The sequence below is a fragment of the Tubulanus polymorphus genome, chromosome 2, assembly GCF_964204645.1.
Source record: "Tubulanus polymorphus chromosome 2, tnTubPoly1.2, whole genome shotgun sequence".
Taxonomy (NCBI): domain Eukaryota; kingdom Metazoa; phylum Nemertea; class Palaeonemertea; order Tubulaniformes; family Tubulanidae; genus Tubulanus; species Tubulanus polymorphus.
The window spans coordinates 13,591,788-13,616,286 of NC_134026.1; the positions used below are offsets into that span (position 1 = coordinate 13,591,788).

At 39.8% G+C, this 24,499-nt stretch overlaps 1 protein-coding gene across 1 annotated transcript in view; it reads right to left on the bottom strand.

Annotated features, from left to right (window-relative positions):
* LOC141900106 (inositol polyphosphate-5-phosphatase A-like) overlaps positions 1-24,499 on the bottom strand; it is a 221,486-nt gene that overhangs the window by 80,740 nt on the left and 116,247 nt on the right. The window contains exon 9 of the mRNA XM_074786850.1: positions 603-687. Coding sequence (XP_074642951.1) covers positions 603-687 — 85 coding nt within the window. The remainder of the gene's footprint in view (positions 1-602; positions 688-24,499) is intronic.

The following is a 24,499-nucleotide window of genomic DNA, read 5'->3' on the forward strand; positions in this document are numbered from 1 at the left end:
CGAAAGCTCGTGTGTCCAATAAATAGTTAACCTATATAGTACTACTCATCTCATCATTATTCAAAAACCAGGTTAATTACACAGCTACTCTACAAATCTTTTCATAGATGCCAATGAAAATGATCGCTAGTCATTCATCTTTATTCTTTTTTTTCTTAATAAATTGCAGGTACACAACTACATTCTATACGGCATAGTTGTACACAGTGTTTTCCCAAGATTGACACACATCAATGACTTTTTGTAGGTACCTACCCAACAGCTCCCTCTGCAATCTCATTTAAAATGACCTTCCTTCACAGACCTCAACCAAAGTTACAGACCATTTTCTAAGGTTCTAGTTTTAAGAAAACACTGTGTATCTGATCTTAATAACCTTAACATGAGGTCACCTGTGTCGACAAGCCAAACTTTCAGACATAAAAGAAAAACAAATACACTTAAAGGAATACAAAAAGATGCAGAAGTGCAGTACTAACAAAGTGATATTCTAAACTTCAAGATCTAGATCGGCCAGTAACAAGACACTATGTACATAAATGTTTTTAAATGAACTTGGCTTTCTAGAAAATTATGAAACACCTAAGAACTTTAATTCTTACCTTTACAAGTAGCTGTGTATCTAAACGAAAGTTAAAATCTCCAAACATGAAAAATGGTACATTTTCATGTTGGTCTGAGGCAATTCTGAAATGACAAAATGAAAAAAAGCCTTTTTTTAATTCAAGTCTTTGGAATTCCTTGACTCACACTATAGCCTAAATGCAATTTCTTCTAGCAATTGGAGCACTAGATAAGAGGTCCAGAGACCCTCATAACTCTTTAGTGTATGGTGGTCATGACAACTTATAACAGTTCATGGAGCAACAGTTGAAATTTCATCAGTTATAGATAATACTGTAAGCATGTCACAGTCAGTTATACGATAGATAAACAGACTTGTAGAGTTTTCTGTTTTTCTCATGACTGACTACTGTCTGTCACTCCTGCTCTCAGTGCGGCGTTTTGATCCATTATGTTGTTAACAATCGGTTTATCTACCTTTATTATGCATCAATTTGTTCAGTGAGGCATTTGCATTGAGAATTAAACAACAATTTTTACTAAAGTTGTTTCTGTTTTCATTCGTGGGCGATAGTTTTCTCAGCACTCGCGCAATGTTGAAACAAGAGGCCCATGGGCCTTGAAGCATTGGCAGATTATACTGTGGTATTAAGTGGTTATAATGTTTAACATCTGCCGGCAAATCTTCTATGACGATGTTGATTGGGAGGACCACAGACTTAAAGGTCTATTTGTCTAGTACGATTTTATTCCTGAAAATGAATCTATTTTCTGCCGAACAATTTAGCCTAGGCTATTTGTACTGTTAAACCTCATTAATGCAATTCTGTTAAAAAGACGAAACTAGTTTATTCTGATGTTTTCCATCATGTCCCAGCCAAGATATTTATATCAATCAAGATTTGGATACAAAAACCCTTTTTTACGCATGAACTGTTCGGCCCCACTGAATAATGAAAACAAAAACAGAACGATTTTTCTGAATGCAATTGCAAGACCCTCTGATCTTAGAGCTCCAAGCTCTGATGCATGTACGCATGCAAAACGTCGCAGAGAGCGATGCCGGCGTTGGTGTCACTGAGGCCGGCTGATGATTGTTTAATTGTCTTTTTGTTTGTTTGGCTTTACGTACGTCGTTTGGATCTTGGTTTCCCAAGACTATTCCTATTGGATTGTTCATTTAACCTCACGACGGTACAGCCTTTGAAGTGTTGCCCGCACACTGTTCCCAGCCAGCAGGACTCGAACCCACTTGTCACTCAGCATTGATAGTGGATTCAACAGCATCACGCCTTATCTCACTGAGCTAACGAGGCCGCTCGATTCAATTCCAAAAAAACTACAGCAGCGGCAAATAACCATCGCAATATTGCAATTTACGACAAACAACGCGTAAATTCAATCACTGTTGTTTAACGCATGGAAAAGATAATAAAAGGTATTTTTTCCCGGCGCGCATTACAAAGCGAATCTCTGCCGAGTACGTACAATAGGGTGCTACCGCCTTATGAGTGCGCAGCAGGCGGGTAGGGCGTCCTAAAGTGAAAACTTATATTAGAATATAGCTGAATCGAATTTTACAATGTCAGTCAACTGATTGATGATACAACATGGTTGTTCTCGGCGTACTTAACAATGATATTTTCCTCCAATAAACAACTCTGGTAAAATTGAATAAAATGATCTATCTTTATAGGTGATATCGTATCATGGTGGTAGCCTACCGTTTACCGTTTGATGTTTCGTGTCATCATGAAATGGTTTTAACTTTAGTAAAGGCGTTCCCGCACGATCACATACGGGTTTCAGTCACGAGTAGGCTGCCATTCCACTGCTCTAGAAATACTTATTCTGACGCTGAGAATTAATCCCAAATAATCCCATGGATACTGATAGTTGGAATAACAGTGATATCCAAACACTGACACATTTATAAACTGGAGGTACATAATTTTATGTTTTTCTATTCAGAAGAGGCTGTTCCCCATTCTTTACTGCCAATGTCAATGCGGACATATCGCTAGGCTATTGTTTAACCCGTTCTCATCAACCAGATAATGAACGATAAAAATGCGATTGAATAACTTTTTGGACCATTAAATCAGAAATCTGGCGACGCTATGTTGTGGGGAATAATTGAAACATTTTGTTTAGTAATTTTCAGCTGTTTCTAATGTTTTACATGAACAAAGTAACAATTTGAAGTTACTATGAAAATGAGAAGAGTCGGCGCTATTTTTTCATGCTACTATTTTCGATCCATTTTGCTAGCATTGGCATGACGTCATAGACGTCAACCAATGCTAACCAGAAAGAAACTTTCCATGATGGGTTTCTGTGTAATTGTTTCTGTTTCATTCACCAAATTCAAATTCAAATTCAAAATAACTTTATTGATCCTTAATGTTCAACATATACATCATTGGATTGACATTTTCAATAAAGTGGACAGGACAAACAAGAGACATGGAGAATAGAAAAAAAGAAAAACAAAAAATAATACAGTATAATGGAGCAGTTTAGAAGGACACCGAACTCGCTGTCAAAAAGGCGATTCTCGATATAAATAGTAATGGGTTTTCCCCGCGGGATACCCGCTCTGGGAAAGGCACCTGAATCGATGCTACGAGTTCGAATCCCAATATTTAGACGTAATTTATTATGCTTTGAAATAAATTCTTAGAATTTCTATTTATGATAGGATGTGCAGGTTTTGATTTGGTAATGATGTTAATAAAAGTTAACCTCTTAAGGTATTGTTTTCTATCTATTATTTGTGACAGATTAGTTTCGATGCTCCTCACAACCCGCCCCACCACGTGTCACTTATTCACGGACGCGCGGATCGTATCATTTGTAATAGGTCTACCACATGAAAGAGTCCGTGGCCTACCGTAGAATAGTAGGGCCTACCGATTACTATGTGCGATGAAAGTAGTGTTTGAATAAAACAAACTTTTAATGAAACAAACATTATTTATCATAATCAATCAATAGATCAGGTACCGCCTAAATAATTGTTTGTTTCGTGAAATTTGTACAAAACTTTGCGACTTCGTCATGTCTTGTGACCCTGAAAATACTAGAAGAATCATCGGTAAGCTTATAAAACGGCGAGGTCAACGTAGTAACAACAACTTCGGGGATTGAAAAAAAAAAACTCAAAAGAATTATTTTTTATACTGAGTTTTATATAATGAGTTATACTGATGGTGAGTAGCGACCGTCATTGACACCGGTTATTTATCCATTCACTATCAAATGTGACGAGCCCAATAAATGATTGCGCATAGATTCGGCCTCTCAGTATTTAGCACAGCAGTTCCGAGAAGTGTTAAGACCGATCAGCGGGCGCGCTATCTAAAACCGGTGCTAGTACGATCAATATCTACAGGTATATACGTGTTCAGTATTACACAGCGAGTACCAGTATGTTGATCGAGCGTCGTCGTAGCAACGCGCTATACAGCGGCTTGAACTAGCGAGTAACGTTAATTATCTTTTAACCAAATTAGAGCACTTATAACCATCGGAATCAAATATAAACCAAGCTGCACCATCTACATCAAGTAGAGAATACCTGTGTGAAATTACAGAATTGTCGGTCAACACAAACAGCTTAAATCGTGTCATAAAGAAACATCCACAGACGGACAGACAGACAGACATGACGACGATGCCATAGATGGGTTTGTCTGACGACGAAACCCATCAAAAACTGCTCTGTGGACGCTCGGAAATGTTGCTATGACATCATCGCCTATTCATTAGCACAACAAAATACAGTAGGTGGCGCCACGTGACGGGCCGCAAAAGCCATTTTTCAGCATTACGCAAGTGTATATGCTAGGTAAACAATCACCGATAGATAAAAAACACAAACAAATTTATGCCAATTCATAATCTATTTCTGAATGCAAATATCTTACTGACCAAATTGATGCATAATATTCACAGATCAATTGATAAGTAACAAAATTATGGACCAAAATGTTGCACAGAGAGCATGGGTGACAGACAGTAGTAAATTTCTTTTTTGTAGACAGGTCTGATATGTTGGTATATGTACAACTTGAATATCATGACAATACCAGAAACTTGTCACTAGAAAGATGTTCACAAAGGAATGGTTGGAGTCATGTCAAACTGATTTCAAGCATCCAGGAAGAGAGACACTCTAAATATTTGGATGGATATATGAAAGCTGTGGGTACTGGAGTGTGTAATGGGTAGTGTAGTGTGATCTGTGTGCATTTGTGGCCAGCACACAGATCACATTGTTCAATGGGGTTTGGTCCAGGACTCGCGAGATTTTCAACAACACGGAAGTAACGTGTAATAAATGATGACTTGAATTGCATGACTACCTACCACCCCTCATTATTGTTGGAAAACTAAACGTTCCGCACTGACTAAAAATTAGTAATAACGTTTTAGAAATGGCCAGAATTTTAACTTAGGTTCTATCTCATTTTTATTTTACAATTGCGATTGGTAAAATTTTTTTTTAAACGGCCGTTAAGGCTTCATGTTTCGTCTGCAATTCACTGCAAATAGTTACGCAACTACGCACATTTCAGTGTTTTTGGCAGCTGTACACTCAATCGGCACCGTTCGTGACTAGCTTCACTGCGGAATTATCATTAATTAACATCGCCATATCACATCATCAACTTATATTGTGCCTTAAAACCCTAACAGCCTAAATAATTGAAATGCACACACGATTTCTATCATTGAAAATTGAGAGAGTGGCCATGTTTGTGTTTGCTGCTTCGCGTAAATCCCGCGCGGTGGCGCACCCGCGCGGAGTGGGGCCGATAGGTCTAGTAAAACGCATGACGCGGAACTTCTTATTTTTCACTATAAATAGTAATCTGCAGGAAAACAGTGGTATGGGACAAGGCACCAGACCAACTAAGTCATATTTCAAATCCCACTTTTTAGAGGCAATATTCTATAAAATTAATTCATAAGAGTCTAGGTAATTGGTGATTTGGTAATGGTATTAATTTAAGTTAACCTCATTATATGTTTCATTATCTTAGATTAGGAATCGTCCCCTTCATCTATTTCATTAGTATATTTGTTTTGATTCAGTCCATTATAAACCAACCACACCTCCCAGGAGCGAAAGAGGGGTTCGATTTTGAAATCAGAAATATGGATCGAAATATAGAGAAAGTTGTGTGTTCGGCTGTCAATTCTTTATAATATATGTTAACATTGAAGTATATGATAAGAAACTTTGGTTCAATGTAAACAATCATTCAACCAGCCTGAACCAGTGATTGATTGGGGTTGATTTCAGGCAGTTCAATTCAACTCTTTCAGCTACTATTTGAAAGGCTGAATCCAAGAACATGTCTATCGCACTTTTGAGCCCAAACATCTACTTTTACTTAGTAGCCACTTGAGAACAATAAGCAATTAACGATATCGGCTACTTTTCCAGTAGTATACATTTCAAAACAGTCACTCTGGAATAGTATTCCTTTCAATTCGATTGGTTTTCTATAGTGGCTGTTTCGAAGAGTCTACTATTGAAAAGTGACCATTTTGAAACATCTGGTTTTGATAGTGCACACTAGCAGTAGAGGTGACTGTAAAACCACCCGCCTGTTAACAGTGACTTAATGATAGTAACTCCTACCATAGCAGCTACTCTCAAAACACATCGTTTCTAAAAGTCAACTATTGAAAAGTGACCATTTTGAGAAGGCATGGTTATTTCCTGTTCAAAATAGTAGCATCTGTTAAAGATTTGCAGTGATACGTGACAGGTTCAAAGGTACTGTTAAACCCTATATGCTTTGTATACAGAACTCTGTATGCTTTGAATACAGTTCTGTGAATAGAAAATCAAAGTTTTTGAGATAATAAGAATCCCCTAAATTATATTACGCTCAACAAAATGGAAAACTATTCATTCATATAACATCATCATGGATTAAATCCATTAATACTAAAATATGGTGCCAGTCCTAGAATTCTTAGTATTTTAAGATTTTTGTTTTACATTTGCGATTATAAAACATTCTGGTAGACAAAAAAATAAATTTGTCTATTAGGCTTAATTTGTTTTTAAGGGTATATGAGAGAGGAATATACAAATAAAATCATATGTTCAAAAAATATGAATTACGAAAAAAATGTATCTAAAATACTTAGAATTAACCTTGAATTTATTGTTTATTTCGAAACAAACGATTTTTAAGTAATCCATGTGATGTTCACTTTGTCACGCTGTTCTCTGCTCGTTCGTTAATGAATATTGAATCGTTTTATCGCTCGCAAGAAGTGATACCATAATCAAAATCTTATTTCGTAGTTATACAGTTTGGTTGATATGAAATTACCAACTTATTATAAAAGATCAAACAATTAGCGTATAAAAGTGCAGTGTTGAGATGTTCACGTAATTTTGAAGTCAGCAATTTCATTTGATAGAGAAAACTTCTTTTGGCTTAAGATGTGAAAGAAATGCGATAGGCTGTAATTCTAGTTTCACATACTTTCCTACTTTGTTAAGTAAATTGTTTATATAGGTTATCAAAAACCCAGCAGCAGCTATCGGTCAGCAGGTCAATTACACTGGCTAACTAGACAGTGATTGATGAACGAATGAACAAACTGCATTGGCCACCAAAAGACCACAAACCAGCACCGCAATATCTCTATGAAACTTTATTTCAAGGTGCCAATATAATAACATGCCAAAATGTACGGTGTTTGAACTTCGCTGAATCGATGAACCAATGAATCGCTGAATTATAAGATAACTATCAGTTTTCTCCTACTAAACTCTTTTTCTCAAATTATCGTAAACCAACGTTACCAATACTTGAATTTGGAAGTGAATGCGGGCTAGAACCAACAAAGATGCAGAAATACAGGGAATCCCTCTCATAGCGACCAACATGGTTGTATATCCCATCTTTGCCGATAAGTAAATAATTTTCGGTCTAAACGACTACAGGACCCGAAGAAGTCGAATAAAATACTCTAAAGCGTGTTAACTGTAGATAAATGAAGAAATTCCACAATAGAATTTTGTATCATGAAATTTATTATAGTTAAACCACAACGTTTCAGCTGTTGACTGACAGCCATCTGACTAAAAGCCCTTATCACTAGGAATGTCTACATTCCACCTGATGATGGCTGTTAGTCTACAGTCAAAACGTTGCGGTTTCACCTTAACAAATTTTATCATATTTATAATTATATTACGGGATTTCTTCATTCATGACCCCAGGGAAAGCCGTTACCGTAATCCAAATGAAATCTTGAATACCATACAAAGTTTCTTCTATTAAATTCGATCAAATATGGGCACAATTTGATGATTTCTTTAGAATGTTAAAAGTCCACATGGATATAGCATGTTTGAAAAAAATCAATGATTTCTCGAAATTAGAATTCAGGGAAATTCGAACACTCCGAAATGCACATCTTAATTTAAGATGCAAAGACATCCAGGCCCCCGTTGAAAATAAACCACCATTTCAATAATGAGAGGTTAGCCTGAATTTATGATTGCTCTTTTAATCTAAGAATTTAAATCAAAAATAAATGCAGACCTATGCTTGATAATAGCTGCATTTGTTCAAATTGAATTCTTTATTCAATTATATCGCCATGAAAAGAAGGAAATTTTGATTTATCTTAAAACTACATAACTATTGACAATTTGTAAACAAATTTTACTCCAATCTCGACTTTTATTGGTTAGAGCTGGGAATCGCTCATTACATTTCACATCCTCAAAGAGTATCTACAATATCTTCAGATCTCAACTGAGTCACTCTAAATAGAACTATACCCCAAACTATAGCGTGAGTAGAGTTTTCCGTATGTTTATATTGTCATGTATCACTGCAAATCTGAAGCATATGTTGCTACAGTGTATTTATAACAGGGAATCTGGCAAGCGATCTCAAAATGGTCACTTTTCAATAGTTGACTTTTAGAAACGATGTGTTTTGAGAGTAGCTGCTATGGTAGGAGTTACTATCACAAAGTCACTGTTAACGGGCGGGTGGTTTTACAGTCACCTCTACTGCTAGTGTGCACTATCAAAACCAGATGTTTCAAAATGGTCACTTTTCAATAGTAGACTCTTCGAAACAGCCACTATAGAAAACCAACCGAATTGAAAGGAATACTATTCCAGAGTGACTGTTTTGAAATGTATACTACTGGAAAAGTAGCCGATATCGTTAATTGCTTATTGTTCTCAAGTGGCTACTAAGTAAAAGTAGACGTTTGGGCTCAAAAGTGGGATAGACATGTTCTTGGATTCAGCCTTTCATTTGTTAGTCATTTTGTAATATAAAAGTCAACCATCCAACTGACTGTATGACGTCGAAAAATCAATCTTTGGGCAATTTTTGGTAGAGCTTGGCACCCGGGCTTAGATGAAAGGTGAGACTCCCCCCACCTTGAAACACCCGTCTGCCACTCTGGGATTTTTCACTTTCGGCATATAGGGGGCGCTAAATACGGGGTAGATTCTGTGCACATTTACTTTTACCTGTTCTGGAGTTGAGCCCTATGTCTTTATACCATTTTTAGGGATATGAATGAACACGGGAGCCCGCTTAGAGTGTATTGAATGTATAGTTCAGGCCGCATTAAAACTGAGAAGAGACTTGAAAAGCATTGAATGTCACCATGACTCAGTTAAAATCAACCAGGAAGTGGTAGCTGATTTGCAACCAAATTCTTTTAAACTATTTTTATCAGGACTCGTTGAAGGCCAGCCACATATATGTGAGCAGAAGAGTCAAAAAAGTGTTAAAAATATCGGACAAGATATACGATGTCAAAGGGTAAAACCGTAACGCCAAAACATTTAGGCCTTGGCTAAGCTTTACATCACGCAACGAGATCGGAGATGCTTGTCAACATGTTTCATGCGGCTGGACATGTGGTAGGCCTGGAAAGCTTGTCATTGCTTCATGTGATAATATAGACCTTCAGGAATCAACCCTCGATGGAAAAGGGACTTTGCATGCTACTCAAATGCTTTTGTGGCAAAGAGGGCCGGATTCTACATATTGTTATGATGTTCCATGTTGAAAATTAGTGCGTCCGGCAAGCGCCAACATAGCGTCAGATGACTACAACAAACTGTACCACACAGAGCCACCAGGTAATTTTAAGTTGATTATTAAAACATTAAATCATGATATATCAAATTTACAATAACTCAACAACAACTGTAGAAGATGTCATGAGCTACAACTTTGCAGTTAATTGCGGTTACAAAATGTCTTATGTAATCTGGTGGCTAGAACAGAAATCTGTCTGATATGTTTTAGATCTTTTTTAAAGTATATATCACAATATTCAGTGACCAAGAGCCCCAAGGGGCACAATGGCCAGCCTGTCAGATTTGCTTTTTATAAATGATGTAATCCGTGGGTTATATTTATCAATATACACTCCCTGCTCAATATCATTTACATAGTAAAATCGTGTGTTAACACAGACAGCAGGAACGAACGTAATATAGAAATACTAAGTTATTGTATTGTTCAACGCCCCTGGTGGCCATATACAAAAACCAATGAGCTTGAAACTCACCAAGATCATAGACCATGTCATGAGCTACAACTTTCCAATTGATTGTGGTAGCAAAATATGCATAGGTACGAATGTAATATAGAAATACTAAGTTATTGTATTGTTCAACGCCCCCTGGTGGCCATAAACAAAAACCAATGAGCTTGAAACTCACCTCGATCATAGAACATGTCATGAGCTACAACTTTCCAATTGATTATAGTAGCAAAATATGCTTAAGTATCAATTATGATGTGGAAAAACTTTTTTCCACCTACGAATGAGTACTAATGACTCCAAGATGGCCGCCAAGTGCGTCATAATTGCCTGGTCAAAAATACCCTCTCGGATATAAAAGATCCCTTTCCAAAGAAAACCCATTACAAATTGCAATGAAACATGGCACACCATTAGAAAGCTACAGTACTCAGAATTCAGGCCAAAATTGACATTTTTGGGAACAAAAAACGTCACAGTACGGCCATCTTGAGTCCGATCGACCCAATTTTTCTCATGCTGATGGGCCCTCGGGGGAAACAAATATATACGAATGATCAAGGTTATTGATCAAAGTGTCTTCAAAATTTCCCTCGAAAACTTCAAAAATGTGAAAAAGTGCTGATTTTGGCTAACAACAATGGCTGCCAGTCGGCCATCTTGAATCTGACAGGGCCAGTTTTTGGCCTGAAGATGTGTCTAGGATAGATACACGTATAAACCAAATATCAAGACATTACCTTGAAGCCTCTTCAAAAATTTGGAACTCTCACGAACTATCGAGATGGTTATCTCTCGACCTCAATAGCTTAAAGACCCATCTCAAAGCAGCATACCATTAACTCCCGGAAAGCGAATTGTATTCAAAATTTTTTTGGCAGAATAAAATTTGATTGAATTTGCAATTCGGGCACATGGCTAATTAGCATATCAAGGTCATACACCCGATTTGGTAAAACCATTTTTTTCGCGAACCTTGCGCAATTGTCAAGGATGAATTTTCTGTAGAGCAAATAAAAATTCCTCCCAAACACCAAATCAACTAAAGATTTCATAGAAATCGATCTTGAAATACAATTTTAAATCGTAAAATAAAACCCGGAAGTAAAACAGTAGACGATACCTCGGGTTCACGTGAACCCTGATATCTGTAAACGAAATGTTGGTTGTGACAAAATTGTTCAGACGGTTTTAGGTGGTAATAAGTACGGAAACGTAACGACCATGGTCGACTTATTCGATGAAATCAGGCCTATGTGATATCCAAATTTTGACTTTTTTATTCTCCAGACCTCCCTGATATAGAAATAAAAAATGTTGGTGGTACGAAAGTGCAATCACAGCGTCGACGGGGACAGAGCCGTGTCAGAGATCGGCGGAATGAAAATTGAGGTGGACGAACACGAAGAAGTAGGCTATTGCGCTACTTGAATCACGAAAAATCCTGGCGCGGCCCCGACGCTTTTCGTTGATTAAGTAATACAAATATCATGCAATGGGTTTTCACAATCTACCGCTGGTATTTACCGGATTTCAATATCACTCCAAAATTCAAAGAAACCTCGAAATATCGAACCGGACTTCCGGTAGATATCCGCGGCTGCCCAACCGGGAAACTTATTTGTTTCAATAGATATTGATAGGATCCATCATCTTTACCCGTCAAGGGATTCGAACCCACTAAGCTAAAGACATGCCAGAATCGGGTCGGGCCAATCACAGCGCTTGTAACAAACAACATTAGGCTTCTGTGGAATTTCCCAGTAAATGGGCCAATCAGCGAACACGTAGCGAACGCGGAAGTATTGTCGCGTGTTGATACATGACGTCATGCGCAAAAGCGCCAGTAATGAAATAGCGATAATTCACGTGAACAGCTGCTGATATTTTCAGATAAACCAATCACAGGGAAGACAACTTCCTGATTGGCTGATAAAAATTGAAATTTTCCCGATTTAACTTTCGTGAAAAATGCAGAAAACATTTTTATGAGACCCTATTTCAAAATTCTGCTCGCTACGATTTCGAGAATGGATTACGCTTAAATACGTGATTTGTTCAAATATGCCCTCACTTGGCAAGCAAAAGAGCCTTTTGTGTGGAAACCATGTCATTTAAATTTGCTCCATTTGTATAGTAATAGGCTCAGCCTACGGCTGGCCTAAAAACAGCAAACCATTAGAAAGCTACAGGTCTCTGCATTTTGGACACAAAAATGGTCCCATGATTCCCTTCTTTCTGTATATATACCCCTGTTTTTAGTCTATATCTCACACCTGACGATGATCTCTAGGGTGAGATCGAAACGTCATGTCTTATATATATTTTAGATTGAATAAATAAATTCTTGCTTTTAATTCTTTAATCTGTAGTCAACTGGCTGAGTGATATGTCCTAGATGTTGTGCAATATAAAAACATGAATTAATTCTGAGCGGCTTAAGATATTCTATCCTTTTTTTCCCATCCAGAAATGAATATTTTTGATAACTTGATAATCTAGATTTAGAAACCTGGTGATTAGGTGATCGTAGCTTTTTTCTCTGCCCAAGAACGGGTAGAGAGACCCCAAAACATAAGAATCGCTACCAGTATCACTTTTCTGTGACAACTCAAGATCGGGATGTAACCAAAATCATTTCATAGGTATTTTAATGCATTTGTCGCCTTGGTTAACATGGAGACAGTCAACAATGTTGGAGTACAACCTTTATCAGTATGTGCTTCCATGGTAACAGGGCTTTTTTGTTGATGTCCCACTGCAACAGGAAAGTCGGTTATCCATTTATCCATTGCCAAGCTCTACCAAAAAATGCCCAAAGATTGATTTCTCGACGTCATACAGTCAGTTGGATGGTTGACTATCGTATTTCAAAATGGCTAATAAATATAAGCTGAAAGATGTAAATTGGACTGCCTAAAATTAACCCCCATCAATCAGAAGCAAAATTACATTAGTAAGGCCCACCCCCCGATATTTTCCAAAAATTTGCCCTTAAGTGCCCGCAATTGTAACATTCAGGGCCCTGTTGCACAGTCGTGACTAAAAATTAAGACCAACTTAAGTCAATAGTTGGTCTTAGCCATTTATTTTGGTCTTAACTAAGTTGGTCTATTCGGTCTGTTGCAGAGACAGGTCACTAGTCTCAGTTAAGACCAACTTAAGACTGACTTAAGATTAACTAGAAAAAATTCAAAATGGCTGACCATTCAGATCAAACAAATGTGTCCAGTGGTAAAATTCTACGAAAAAGGTCTATTAACTTTACCAGTGATGATATATATGAAACATCGATGTTGGTAGGGCTTGTAAAGGAGAAACACTACATTCTGACGGCATCATTCTTCCAAAATAAGTTTTTCGACGAAAATGAAGATTTGGGATGAAATTACTCAAAAAGCTAAGTTTATGAGTTGCCTTGAGATCAGTGGATGATATTAAGAAGAAATGGAATAATATTCAAGCTGAATCTAAAAAGAAATTCACCCAGGCAAAGGTCTCAATGAGTAAAACAGGTGGAGGGCCCCATCGCCTGAATTAAGCAGAATCACGAATGACGTGATTGATATGATGTCTGAAAGACCAACTAGAACCGGCATTCAAGGTGGCCTGAGACTTCAATCGTTGTCGAAACACAACTAGATGATGAAAGTAAGTGATATATGGAGATTCTATTTGATTCTTTCACTAATACTCTTAGTGTTTATTGAGATTAAGTCATAAAAATTCAAATCCCATATATATACTTCTTTTATTCTAAATCAAAAACATAACTATATTTAGATATCCAATGGATGCAAATGCGGGTTCTGATAGAAGATAATCAGTTTCCTATACAAGGCGTTGATTGTGGAAAAGAAGCAACAACTACCGATGTCATAGGTAATGCATTTAGAACAGCATTTAAAAATAATTTCATTCCAAAAAGTTTTATTCCTAGAAATGATGCCGGTACAAGAAAGTATGTTAAAACAATTGATGTTTTGAATTTCTTTTAAGAGCAACCACCAGCTGCGAAGTGGAAACGAGCGGCGACCCATAGTGATTTGATCTCCAAGCAAATTGAATATCTAGAGGAGAAAATGATGCGAACAGACTTAGAAATCGAGAAGCTGAAATTAGAAATTAGTTTATTTAAGAAAAAAGAGGAATAATTTTACAATTATGACCATTCATTGTGTACCATAATGTGTTTTCGCTGTAAGTTGTATTGTACTTGTTACAGATTTATCGCATTATTATGCTGTCTCACGGTCGTTTATTTTATATTGATTCTTCAATCTGTTCACCGTATTTATTCCCAGTAAGTTTATGGTTGCATGAACTCCAAGTATGTGTATTGTAATATAGTTCACCTAGGTCCAAGTTATTGTGCAAAATCAGTGTCTGGCACTATTTTTCTATAGCAAACTATATTCTTGTCAACTTACCTTACTATATAAACCCATGTAATTTTGTAAATGTTGTTCAGTTAAAATATAGACTTCGGCTTGACATCAACTCTTCGCTCCCACTTCTTTGCCGTTAGTTGGTTTTGCCAACATTTTTTGGTCCCGCGAGCCGGATGGAGGCAGAGTTAGCTGGTAAGCTGAAGAATCTGCGGCGAGCCCGTGGGGTTAAGAAGGGTATCTTCACGCATCAATGCCTGAAGGCTGAAGTCCTGATAGCCATCACTGTAACCCGAGAAGAGCTGAAAGCTGTCCTGTTGCAGATAGGCCAATATGTTGACGCAATCGACGAGATTAATGAAGAGTTGGCAGCCTTGCTGGTAGATGATGCAGATGTTCAAGATGCCGACGATTATATGGCCGAGGTATACAGGCAACACCGAGTAGCTATCGAGAAGATCACGACGGCCGTCCTCGAGGCCCGAACACCAACACCAACCGACGTTGAGACCGTAGATGAATTGCCTCCAGAAGACCTGTCACCAGACGCCGCCACCAAGAGTGACACATATGCCATACTTACCGATGCCACGTCCGATTCCTGCACCATCACTATTGCCACTGATGTCCACGCATACTGATTCTTACCAACCTAGATGGCCGCCAGCACCGACAACACTGCCTAGACGTACGCCCTCGCCACGTCCAGAGCCGTTACCACCGACGCCGTTCCAGCCAGCAGCACCAAGACCACGCAGTTCTACATTTGCGAAATCCGTACCCAAGCTGAAACTGCCCGTTTTTCGAGGTGACTCTGCAGACTGGCCAAGATGGTTTGGTTTGTTCCGTTCTATTATCCATAGCCAAGACTCGCTAGCAGACGATGAGAAGATGGCGCACCTACAGAACTCCGTAGAAGGTCCACCGCAAAAGCTGATTGCTGGTATGCTGTATGATGGATGCCTGTACCACCATGCCCTTGAAGCCTTGATGAACCGTTACGGGAAAGAGGATGATGTCGTCCATGCCTGTTTCAGAGTCCTGTTTGATCATCCCCAGCTGAAAGCACATGACGCCACAGCCCTCGAAAGTTACCAAGGAGCAGTCCATTCAGCCGTAACCACGTTACAGACCCTTGGGTTTCATGGTGACCTCGCCGCGCTGTCCAAAAATTAACCACTAGATCTGAAACGAGACTGGGGGAAGCAAGTCCTGGAATTGGAAAACCGAGCTCAACGTTCGACTCTACTCGACTTCAGTGAATGGTTAGCTCTGCAGCTCCGAATTCTACAAAGCTATGCAGATGTAGCGAAGCCAGATGACCGTTCATCCTGAGGCCCGAGGTCCACACCGTTCAAGTGTGTGAACAACACTGAAGTTGATGTTTCCTCACTTGCCACTGGTTCCAGCAGTTCACAGTCCAGCCAGCCTAAGCCCGAAGTCTGCCCAAGCTGCAAAGGTGACCACTTCCTGATGAATTGTCCAGTCTTCACGTCCTTGTTGCCAGATGCCAGAGCGAAGTTTGCTGCAAGCAATGGCCGGTGTTTCTCCTGCCTCCGCTGGGGTCACCCTTCACGCCAGTGCCGGTCAAAGAAAGTATGTACAAGTGCAGGTTGCTCAGAGAGACATCACTCACTGCTACATGGAAGCAGCCGCATATATCCACGTCGTCCAAGCTCGGAAGGGAGCTCACAGCCGTCAACGGGGACGGTGCCTCAGCCTGCTGCAGACAAGAAATCGCAAGAAGATCCACCTAAGAACCTAGTTTACACCTTAGCCAGGAACCCTGCTGTAAGTGACGAAGTCCTTCTGCAAGTCGTTCCTCTCCGTCTTCATGGTGACGATGGTAAATTTGTCGACACATTTGCTGTCTTGGATCCTTGTTCGCAGACGTCTTTATGCAGTCAAGAAATCGTTGATCAACTTGGTATAGATGGTGAAGACAAGATGCTGCGACTGAATACAGTTGAAGGTCAAGGATGCCAGAGAGCAATGAAGTTGGTGAAGCTAGATGTCGCCCCGCTCGCAAGTGGTAGCACACAGAAGCTGATAAATGTAGATGAAGTATGGTCCGTTCCTGCCCTGTAGATTCCTGTTGCTCACACTCGACTGAAACCGAAGCAAAGCTGGTCGCACCTTGATGACATAGATGTCTCGTCGCCAGATGTCTCTGATGTTCAAGTTCTCCTTGGAGCCAATGTCGCCGAAGCCATAGTCCAGCATGAAGCAAGAGTGGGGAAGCCAAATCAGCCCATAGCTGTCCGTACAGATTATGGTTGGGCGCTAACTGGTCATACCTGCATGGTCGTACCTGTTGATGTCCGGTCCCGATTTCCTTCAAAGGTTACCAGGGATTTTGCTGAGATTTCGGCAAGACCCTGTTGCTGTTATGGGTGATATTGAGGCAATGTACCACCAGGTGAAGATTGCTGTTGAAGACCAGCCTGCCTTAAGTTTCCTGTGGAGAGATCTTGAAGACCGAGAGCCAGATGGATACCAGATGGTCGTAAATATCTTTGGTGCCCGGTACTCAGCAGCCATAGCTTGTTTTTCCCTTCGGAAAACCGCTGACGAACCAGGGGTCGCTGCAGATGTCCGAAATGCCATTCTACAAGACTTCTATATAGACGATTTTCTACACTCAGAGACGACGCCACCCGAAGCAACCAGAATGGTACAAGATGTTACTCGAGCTGTACGCCATGGAGGTTTCCGACTGACCATGTTGCTAAGCAACAGCAGAGAAGTCATTCAAGCCCTTCCACCAGGAGAGCTGTCCGTAGAGGTCGCCAACGATCGTCTTCCCTCCGAGCGAGCCTTAGGTGTCTGGTGGAATGCTGAGGTGGATGGAATTGGTATCAAGCTGCCTAGTATGGAGCTGAAGAGATTTTCCCGTCGAGAACTACTCAGGCTAATATCCTCGATTTTTGACCCATTTGGTATGGTAGCACCTGTCATCATCAGAGCCAAAATCCAGGAAGAAAGCCACTAAATATTTGGATGGATATATGAAAGCTGTGGGTACTGGAGTGTGTAATGGGTAGTGTAGTGTGATCTGTGTGCATTTTGGTGGCCAGCACACGGATCACATTGTTCATTGGGGTTTAGTCCAGGACTCGCGAGACTTTCAACAACACGGAAGTAACGTGTAATAAATGATGACTTGAATTGCATGACTACCTACCACCCCTCATTATTGTTGGAAAACTAAACGTTCCGCACTGACTAAAAATTAGTAATAATAATCGATAACGTTTTAGAAATGGCCAGAATTTTAACTTAGGTTCTATCTCATTTTTATTTTACAATTGCGATTGGTATAATTATTTTTCAACGGCCGTTAAGGCTTCATGTTTCGTCTGCAATTCACTGCAAATAGTTACGCAACTACGCACATTTCAGTGTTTTTGGCAGCTGTACACTCAATCGGCACCGTTCGTGACTAGCTTCACTGCGGAATCATCATTAATTAACATTGCCATATCACATCATCAACTTATATTGTGCCTTAAAACTCTAACAGCCGAAATAATTGAAATGCACACACGATTTCTATCATTGAAAATTGAGAGAGTGGCCGTGTTTGTGTTCTGCTGCTTCGCGTAAATCCCGCGGGGTGGCGCCACCGCGCAGAGTGGGGCCGATACGTCCAGATGCAAGCTACATGGTCCAAGAAGTTACACTGGGATGCTGAATTGCCAGAAGATGTTGTACAGTGGAGAGAGCTCTTCCAAGACCTGCCCAAGCTGTCAGAAGTCACGATCCCAAGATGCTTCAAGCCCACCGATGTTGAGCCTGTAAGAAGAGAACTCAACCTGTTCTGTGACGCATCGGAAAAGGCCTTTGGTGCTGTCGCTTATTTCCGGATGATGATGCCAGATGGTACCACCCGTTGCTGTTTTGTCATAAGCAAAACTAGAGTTGCCCCTCTGAAGAAGATGTCGACAGTCCGTCTCGAGTTACAGGCTGCGGTCCTAGCTGTACGGCTTGGTGAATCCATAAAGAAGGAAGTCACATGCCACATTGACGAAACGTTGTACTGGTCAGACAGTAAGGTGGTCCTGTCCTACGTGTCGAACGAAAGCATGAGGTTCCACATGTTCGTTGCCGTTCAGGTTGCCGAAATCCACGACTCTACCATTCCCAAACAATGGCGCCATGTACCGGGGAGTCAAAACCCGGCTGATGATTGTTCCAGAGGTATACCAGCTGCTGCCCTTGCTGAAAGATGGTTTCAAGCTCCAGTTTTTCTGTACCAGTCGGAAGATAGTTGGCCAGATGTGTCGCTGCCTATTGTCAACCTGGATACAAATGATCCAGAAATCAGAAGATCTGTCAACGTCACCGCTCAGACGAAAGCCAACGATGTACTAGATCCTTCTCGTTTTACGTCCTGGACTCGTTACCGCAGCGTCGTTGCTTGGGTCCTGAGGTTCATCCAGAATGCTGGTTCGCAGATCAAGAAGTCCATTTCCAGAATTGGTCCGCTTACTGCTGCCGAAATCAATGCTGCCAGGTTGTTAGTTATAAAGTCTGCCCAAGAAGATGGTTATCCAGAAGAATACACTGCTGTCAAAGCTCAGAAGAAGATCGCTCGTTCCAGCAAGCTCCTGCAGCTGTGCCCTACCATAGATGAAGATGGAATCCTGAGAGCACGCGGTCGTTTGAAGAATGCTGATGTTGATGTCGCTGTCAAGTTCCCGATGATACTGCCAAGAAGTCATGATGTCACCCGTCTGATTGTCACAGCTATCCACGTCCTTCTGATGCATGAAGGTCCAGAGCATACTTTAAACGAAGTCCGACAAGAGTATTACGTTCCGAGAGCCCGTTCTACTGTTAAGAAGCTTGTGCACCAGTGCATGAAGTGAAAGTTGAGGCGTGTCCAGCCTGAAGTTCCATTGATATCAGATTTGCCTACTGCCCGTTTCGACACAAGCTTCCCATTCAGCTGTATTGGGATCGACTACTTTGGTCCGTTTGATGTCCGCCGCTTCCGCAACACAGAGAAGAGATATGGTCTTCTAGTTACCTGCCTGTCAACCAGAGCAGTCCACATTGAAGTTAGCCATTCACTGGACACAGACAGTTTCCTGATGTCTTTTCGCCGCTTCATCGCCCGCCGAGGTCGTCCAGCCACTGTATACTCGGATAACGGAACCAACCTGAAGTCTGGGGAGAGAGAGTTACGTCATTCGCTAGATGCTCTGAACCAACAGCGTATCAATGATGAGATGTCTCAACGCCAGATCCAATGGTTATTCAACCCGCCGACAGCCAGCCATATGGGAGGCGTCTGGGAGCGCTTGGTTTCATCCGTTAAGAAGTGCTTGAAAATTGTCATCGGAAACCTTACTCCAACAGATGAGATGCTATACACTGTTCTTGTGGAGGTCGAAGCCGTGCTGAACTCGCGTCCGCTAACCTACACCGATGCGAACGATATCTGTCCGTCAGCGCTAACACCGTGTCACTTTCTGTTGGGGAGATCCAGTCCTAATTTGTCACCGGTGATTTCTGATGTAGCTGTTAGTCACCAACGCCGCTGGAAGCAAGCACAGACTCTCGCTGATCACTTCTGGCAGAGATGGAGAAAGGAGCATGTCCCGACTCGGATCAGACGTAGCAAGTGGACTCGTCAGACGCGAAACCTGGAAATTGGAGATGTCGTTCTCGTCGTAGACGATAGGTGCCCGCGCAGTTACTGGAAGCTTGGTCGCATAGTATATGTTTTTCCCGGAGCCGATGGAGTCGTCCGATCCGCCGAGGTCAAATTATCTACAGGTTCGTTGCGTCGTCCTGTCAGCAAGCTTTGTATTCTCGAAAAGTCGGACTCTTGAAAAACGAACCGTTTTGCGTCGTGCTATTGACAGTTAAAGAATTATCAGAGAAATCATAATCGTAGATGTCGTCATTTGATTTGAAGTTAAAATTTTGATGTAGTATTTTTAAATATTGTTCTGCATCATGTTTTGAGCTGGAGGAAATGTTACAGATTTATCGCATTATTATGCCTGTCTCATGGTCGTTTATTTTATATTGATTCTTCAATCTGTTCACCGTATTTATTCCCAGTGGTTGCATGAACTCCAAGTATGTGTATTGTAATATAGTTCACCTAGGTCCAAGTTATTGTGCAAAATCAGTTTCTGGCACTATTTTTCTATAGAAAACTTTATTCTTGTCAACTTACCTTACTATATAAACTCATGTAATTTTGTAAATGTTGTTCAGTTAAAATATAGACTTCAGCTTGACATCAACTCTTCGCTCCCACTTTTTGCCGTTAGTTGGTTTTGCCGACAGTTCTGTAATTGTATTGTTATTGGCTGTGTAGTTTTATTTGTTGTTAAAAGATAAAGTTTCAAACCTTCAGGCAAAGAATGTGTTTACTATGTGATTTCTTGTCTCCCGTCCTTGGAGATCATTATCTTCCCCAGCTACGTTTTCTATCTCAATAACTGGAACCGGATCAATGTCACGCAAATCGATTGCAATATGGTGCAAGACAGCACACGCTCCGAATATCTTACACACCTTTTCTGGTTGCATTCTCACTTCTCCATGTAAGCAATGAAAGCTTCATTTTAAAACTCCAACGGATCTTTCGATGAGGGATCTTGTTAATTTGTGTGAGCGGTTGAATCTTTCTTGACATATGTTTTGTGGATTCGTATGGGGTGTTATCAGAAATCTTCTTAATGTATATCCGCTGTCCCCAAGTAGCAATCCATGCGTCATACCTCCGAATCCTGGATTTTCATTGAAATACCTGAAGTATATATTTAGATTTTTGATTAAGAACAATGTTTAATGTTTAATAAACCCCTTGGAATGTTTAATAAACCCCTTGGAATTAACTTCCCGTCCCACTTCAGATGTACGGAATATGTGGCTGTGCTAAGTTGCGCCAGGCCATTTTGCCACAACATTGGTAAACTTTCCTATTGAAAATAATAGTAATTATTAGAATACTTGAAAGAATATACACAAAAATTTAGATGCATCATTTATTACACAATGCCCTTACCTCTATAGTCACAAATGCACTGTACATTCACGCTATGGTACCGCTTTCGATTGACATAATCAGCTTCATTCAGGTACGACCGTTGAATTCTGATATGAGTGCAATCAATACACCCTATCACTGAAGGGAATCCACCTATTTGATGGAATTCTGTCATCAGTTGCGGTTTTTACCCTTCGGTTTGTGGCCATCTAACAAAATTTGGTAGCAACTCACATAGCTCTTTGGTGACTCTCGTTGTTATTCAGCTAACAGTACTCTTGTGGACACTGAATGTATCGCCAATCGTTTGTAAAAAAGCTCCAGTCGTGTAAAACCTCAATGCAATTAAAACCTGCAAAACTGGTGAAATCGGTAAACCTCTCTGGTTTTTGACATCATTCCTCAAACGATCTCCCAATTGCTCTTCGATGAATTGGATTCCTTGTGATCAAAATCTGAATCGTTAGCGTAGCTCCTCATCCATAAAAATTGGTATTGGGTCACCCAAAGGACGATATTCTTTTTTTTGGTGCCGGTAAATAAATTCCAGGAAATAATTCAGCCATTTTGTTTTACTAAGTTGGTCTTAGACGAGTCTTAACGAATTTAAGCCATATAAATAGTTGTCTTAAATTTTGAGACTAAGTCTTAGAATCTAAGACTAATTTCCTAAATAAGACATGACTATGCAACAGGTCTAAGACCAGTCTATATCTTTAAGACTGGTCTTAGACCAACTATTGACTTAAGTCACGACTGTAGAACTGGACCCAGGATTTTAACAGTTTTTCCAAAAGACAATCGTCAACAAACTCTTGGAAATAACAAGATCTACGCAAGATTGAACGCTGTTGTCAAGGAGAACAGGGCAATCCCAAGCCGCTCAAAGCAATAATGGGCAAAACGAAAATAAGGCCCTAAAAATATTGTTGGTGAAAATAATAATGGGTGGGCCCAGGCCCCAAGGTCGTGCACGCTCCGTGGGCCCTGTTAATTCAAATACACATCCTATTTAGTTCGAGGTTTCGTATTATCAATCTTTCTGTCAAAAAGTCATTTATTTATTCCAAGTAATTAACAAAGTCTATATATATGGCATATTATAACATCTGTCTAGGTTTGTCTCACAAAGTAGGCTATATTTGATTGTGGCTTTACAATGTTTATACATTAATCTATTAATTAATCTAGATTGTTATTTGAGAGTTCATTTCATGGTTAATCTATCACTTGAATGTATTTGGAATATGTAAACTAGGGGTACAAGGACACCCCCACCCCACCCACTTAGGAAGTGGTTTGGAACGTTCACCAATCAGTAAATTTTAATATTCAAATTTCAGTACCCCTGGAGAACATAATAAGAAAGCAATGACCTTGATACTTACCACAATCATAGAACATGTCACCAGCTACAATTTTGCATTGATTCATGGCATATGTGGTTATAAATTTTGGGGACCAATACAATAAGAACACACTAATTTACTTCATTATTTAACTCCTCCTGGTGACCATATACAAAAATCAACGACCTTGAAGCTCACCCCAATCATAGAACATGCCATGAGCTACAATTTTGCAATTGATTGTGGTTTCAAAGTATCCATAGGTACCAAATAAATACGCAAATTTTATATAATTCAATATTCAACTCCCCCTGGTGGGGGAAGAACCTGGGTAACCCCATGTCCATGCAAGGAGATGGAAAACTACAACAGTGATACAATTTATCAAATATCAAGACTATAAGCTAAAGCCTATTGACATTTTCCTCAAAAAACCTTTTTCTATTTATAAATCTGGTCACGCTTGACTGATCATAGAAAATATCTGATATGTATTAAGAGCCCTTCTCAAAGTATAACCATCATGAATTTAAAGGAAAAATGGCCAACCATACAGTAGCTACGAGTCTCAGAATTGAGGGCAAAAATGCCCTTTTGGGCAAAAATGCCCTTTTGGGCAAAAAAAGGTCACATAGCGACCATCTTGTGTCCAATCGACCCAATTTTTGTCATGCTGATGCACCATTGGGAGATACTAACATATGCAAAAGATCAAAGTAAGTGATCTATGCGTTCTCAAAATTTTGCTTGAAAACTTCAATGAAGGACCATGGGTCCTGTAGGATCAACTGAGTACATTTCAGTTTTGAGCACAAAAATAGACTAGTTCTTGGATTTGCAATAACATATAAGCAGCTGATAAAGATGAAATCATCGTAGACTGTGTAGTAAGCATGTTCAACTTTGTGATAAAACATAGTAATGGGTTTTCCCTATGAGTCACATGGTAGAACAGTTCTTGATAATGTCACTGAAAGGGCTTTCCCTGTGATGTCAGGAAACAAGGTCAATCATTGATTAGTAGAATGGGGAAAAATTCAGTGAAGTTTTGCAGATTTTCTCCCAGCACTCCAAAACGGCTTAGAGCTAATTGACCAAACTTACCATATCAATTCCAATATCTCTTTCCTTCATAATGACTAAATATCAGTTGTGTATATCCATTGGTTACAATTTGTGCCACCAAGAGCTAACAGAAAGTTTCTCTCAGGACCGTTCTATAAGGATCAACACAGTTGATCCTAAAAATGTGTAAAATGTGTCCGATGGCATTTCTTGATATGATAGAACCATTCGAACACTTATCAAACACCCTTTTGATTTCTATAGCACAATAAACAATACAGTATAACCTCTCTATAGTGAACACTTGGGGTTCTGAACAAATTGTTCACTATAGAAAGGTGTTCACTAAATAGAGGTAGCACATATTTGTGTCACGCCACCTACTAGTAGTTTGAATAACTACCCCCAATATTAAGCATTAATCAAAAAACAATAACAGCTGTCCATTCATAATTGCAGTCACCAATTTACCGAATTAGTACTGCCTAAGAACTATTAAAGACAACTAGCCATTGAATGACCATGATTTGTATACATATGGTATATGATGAACA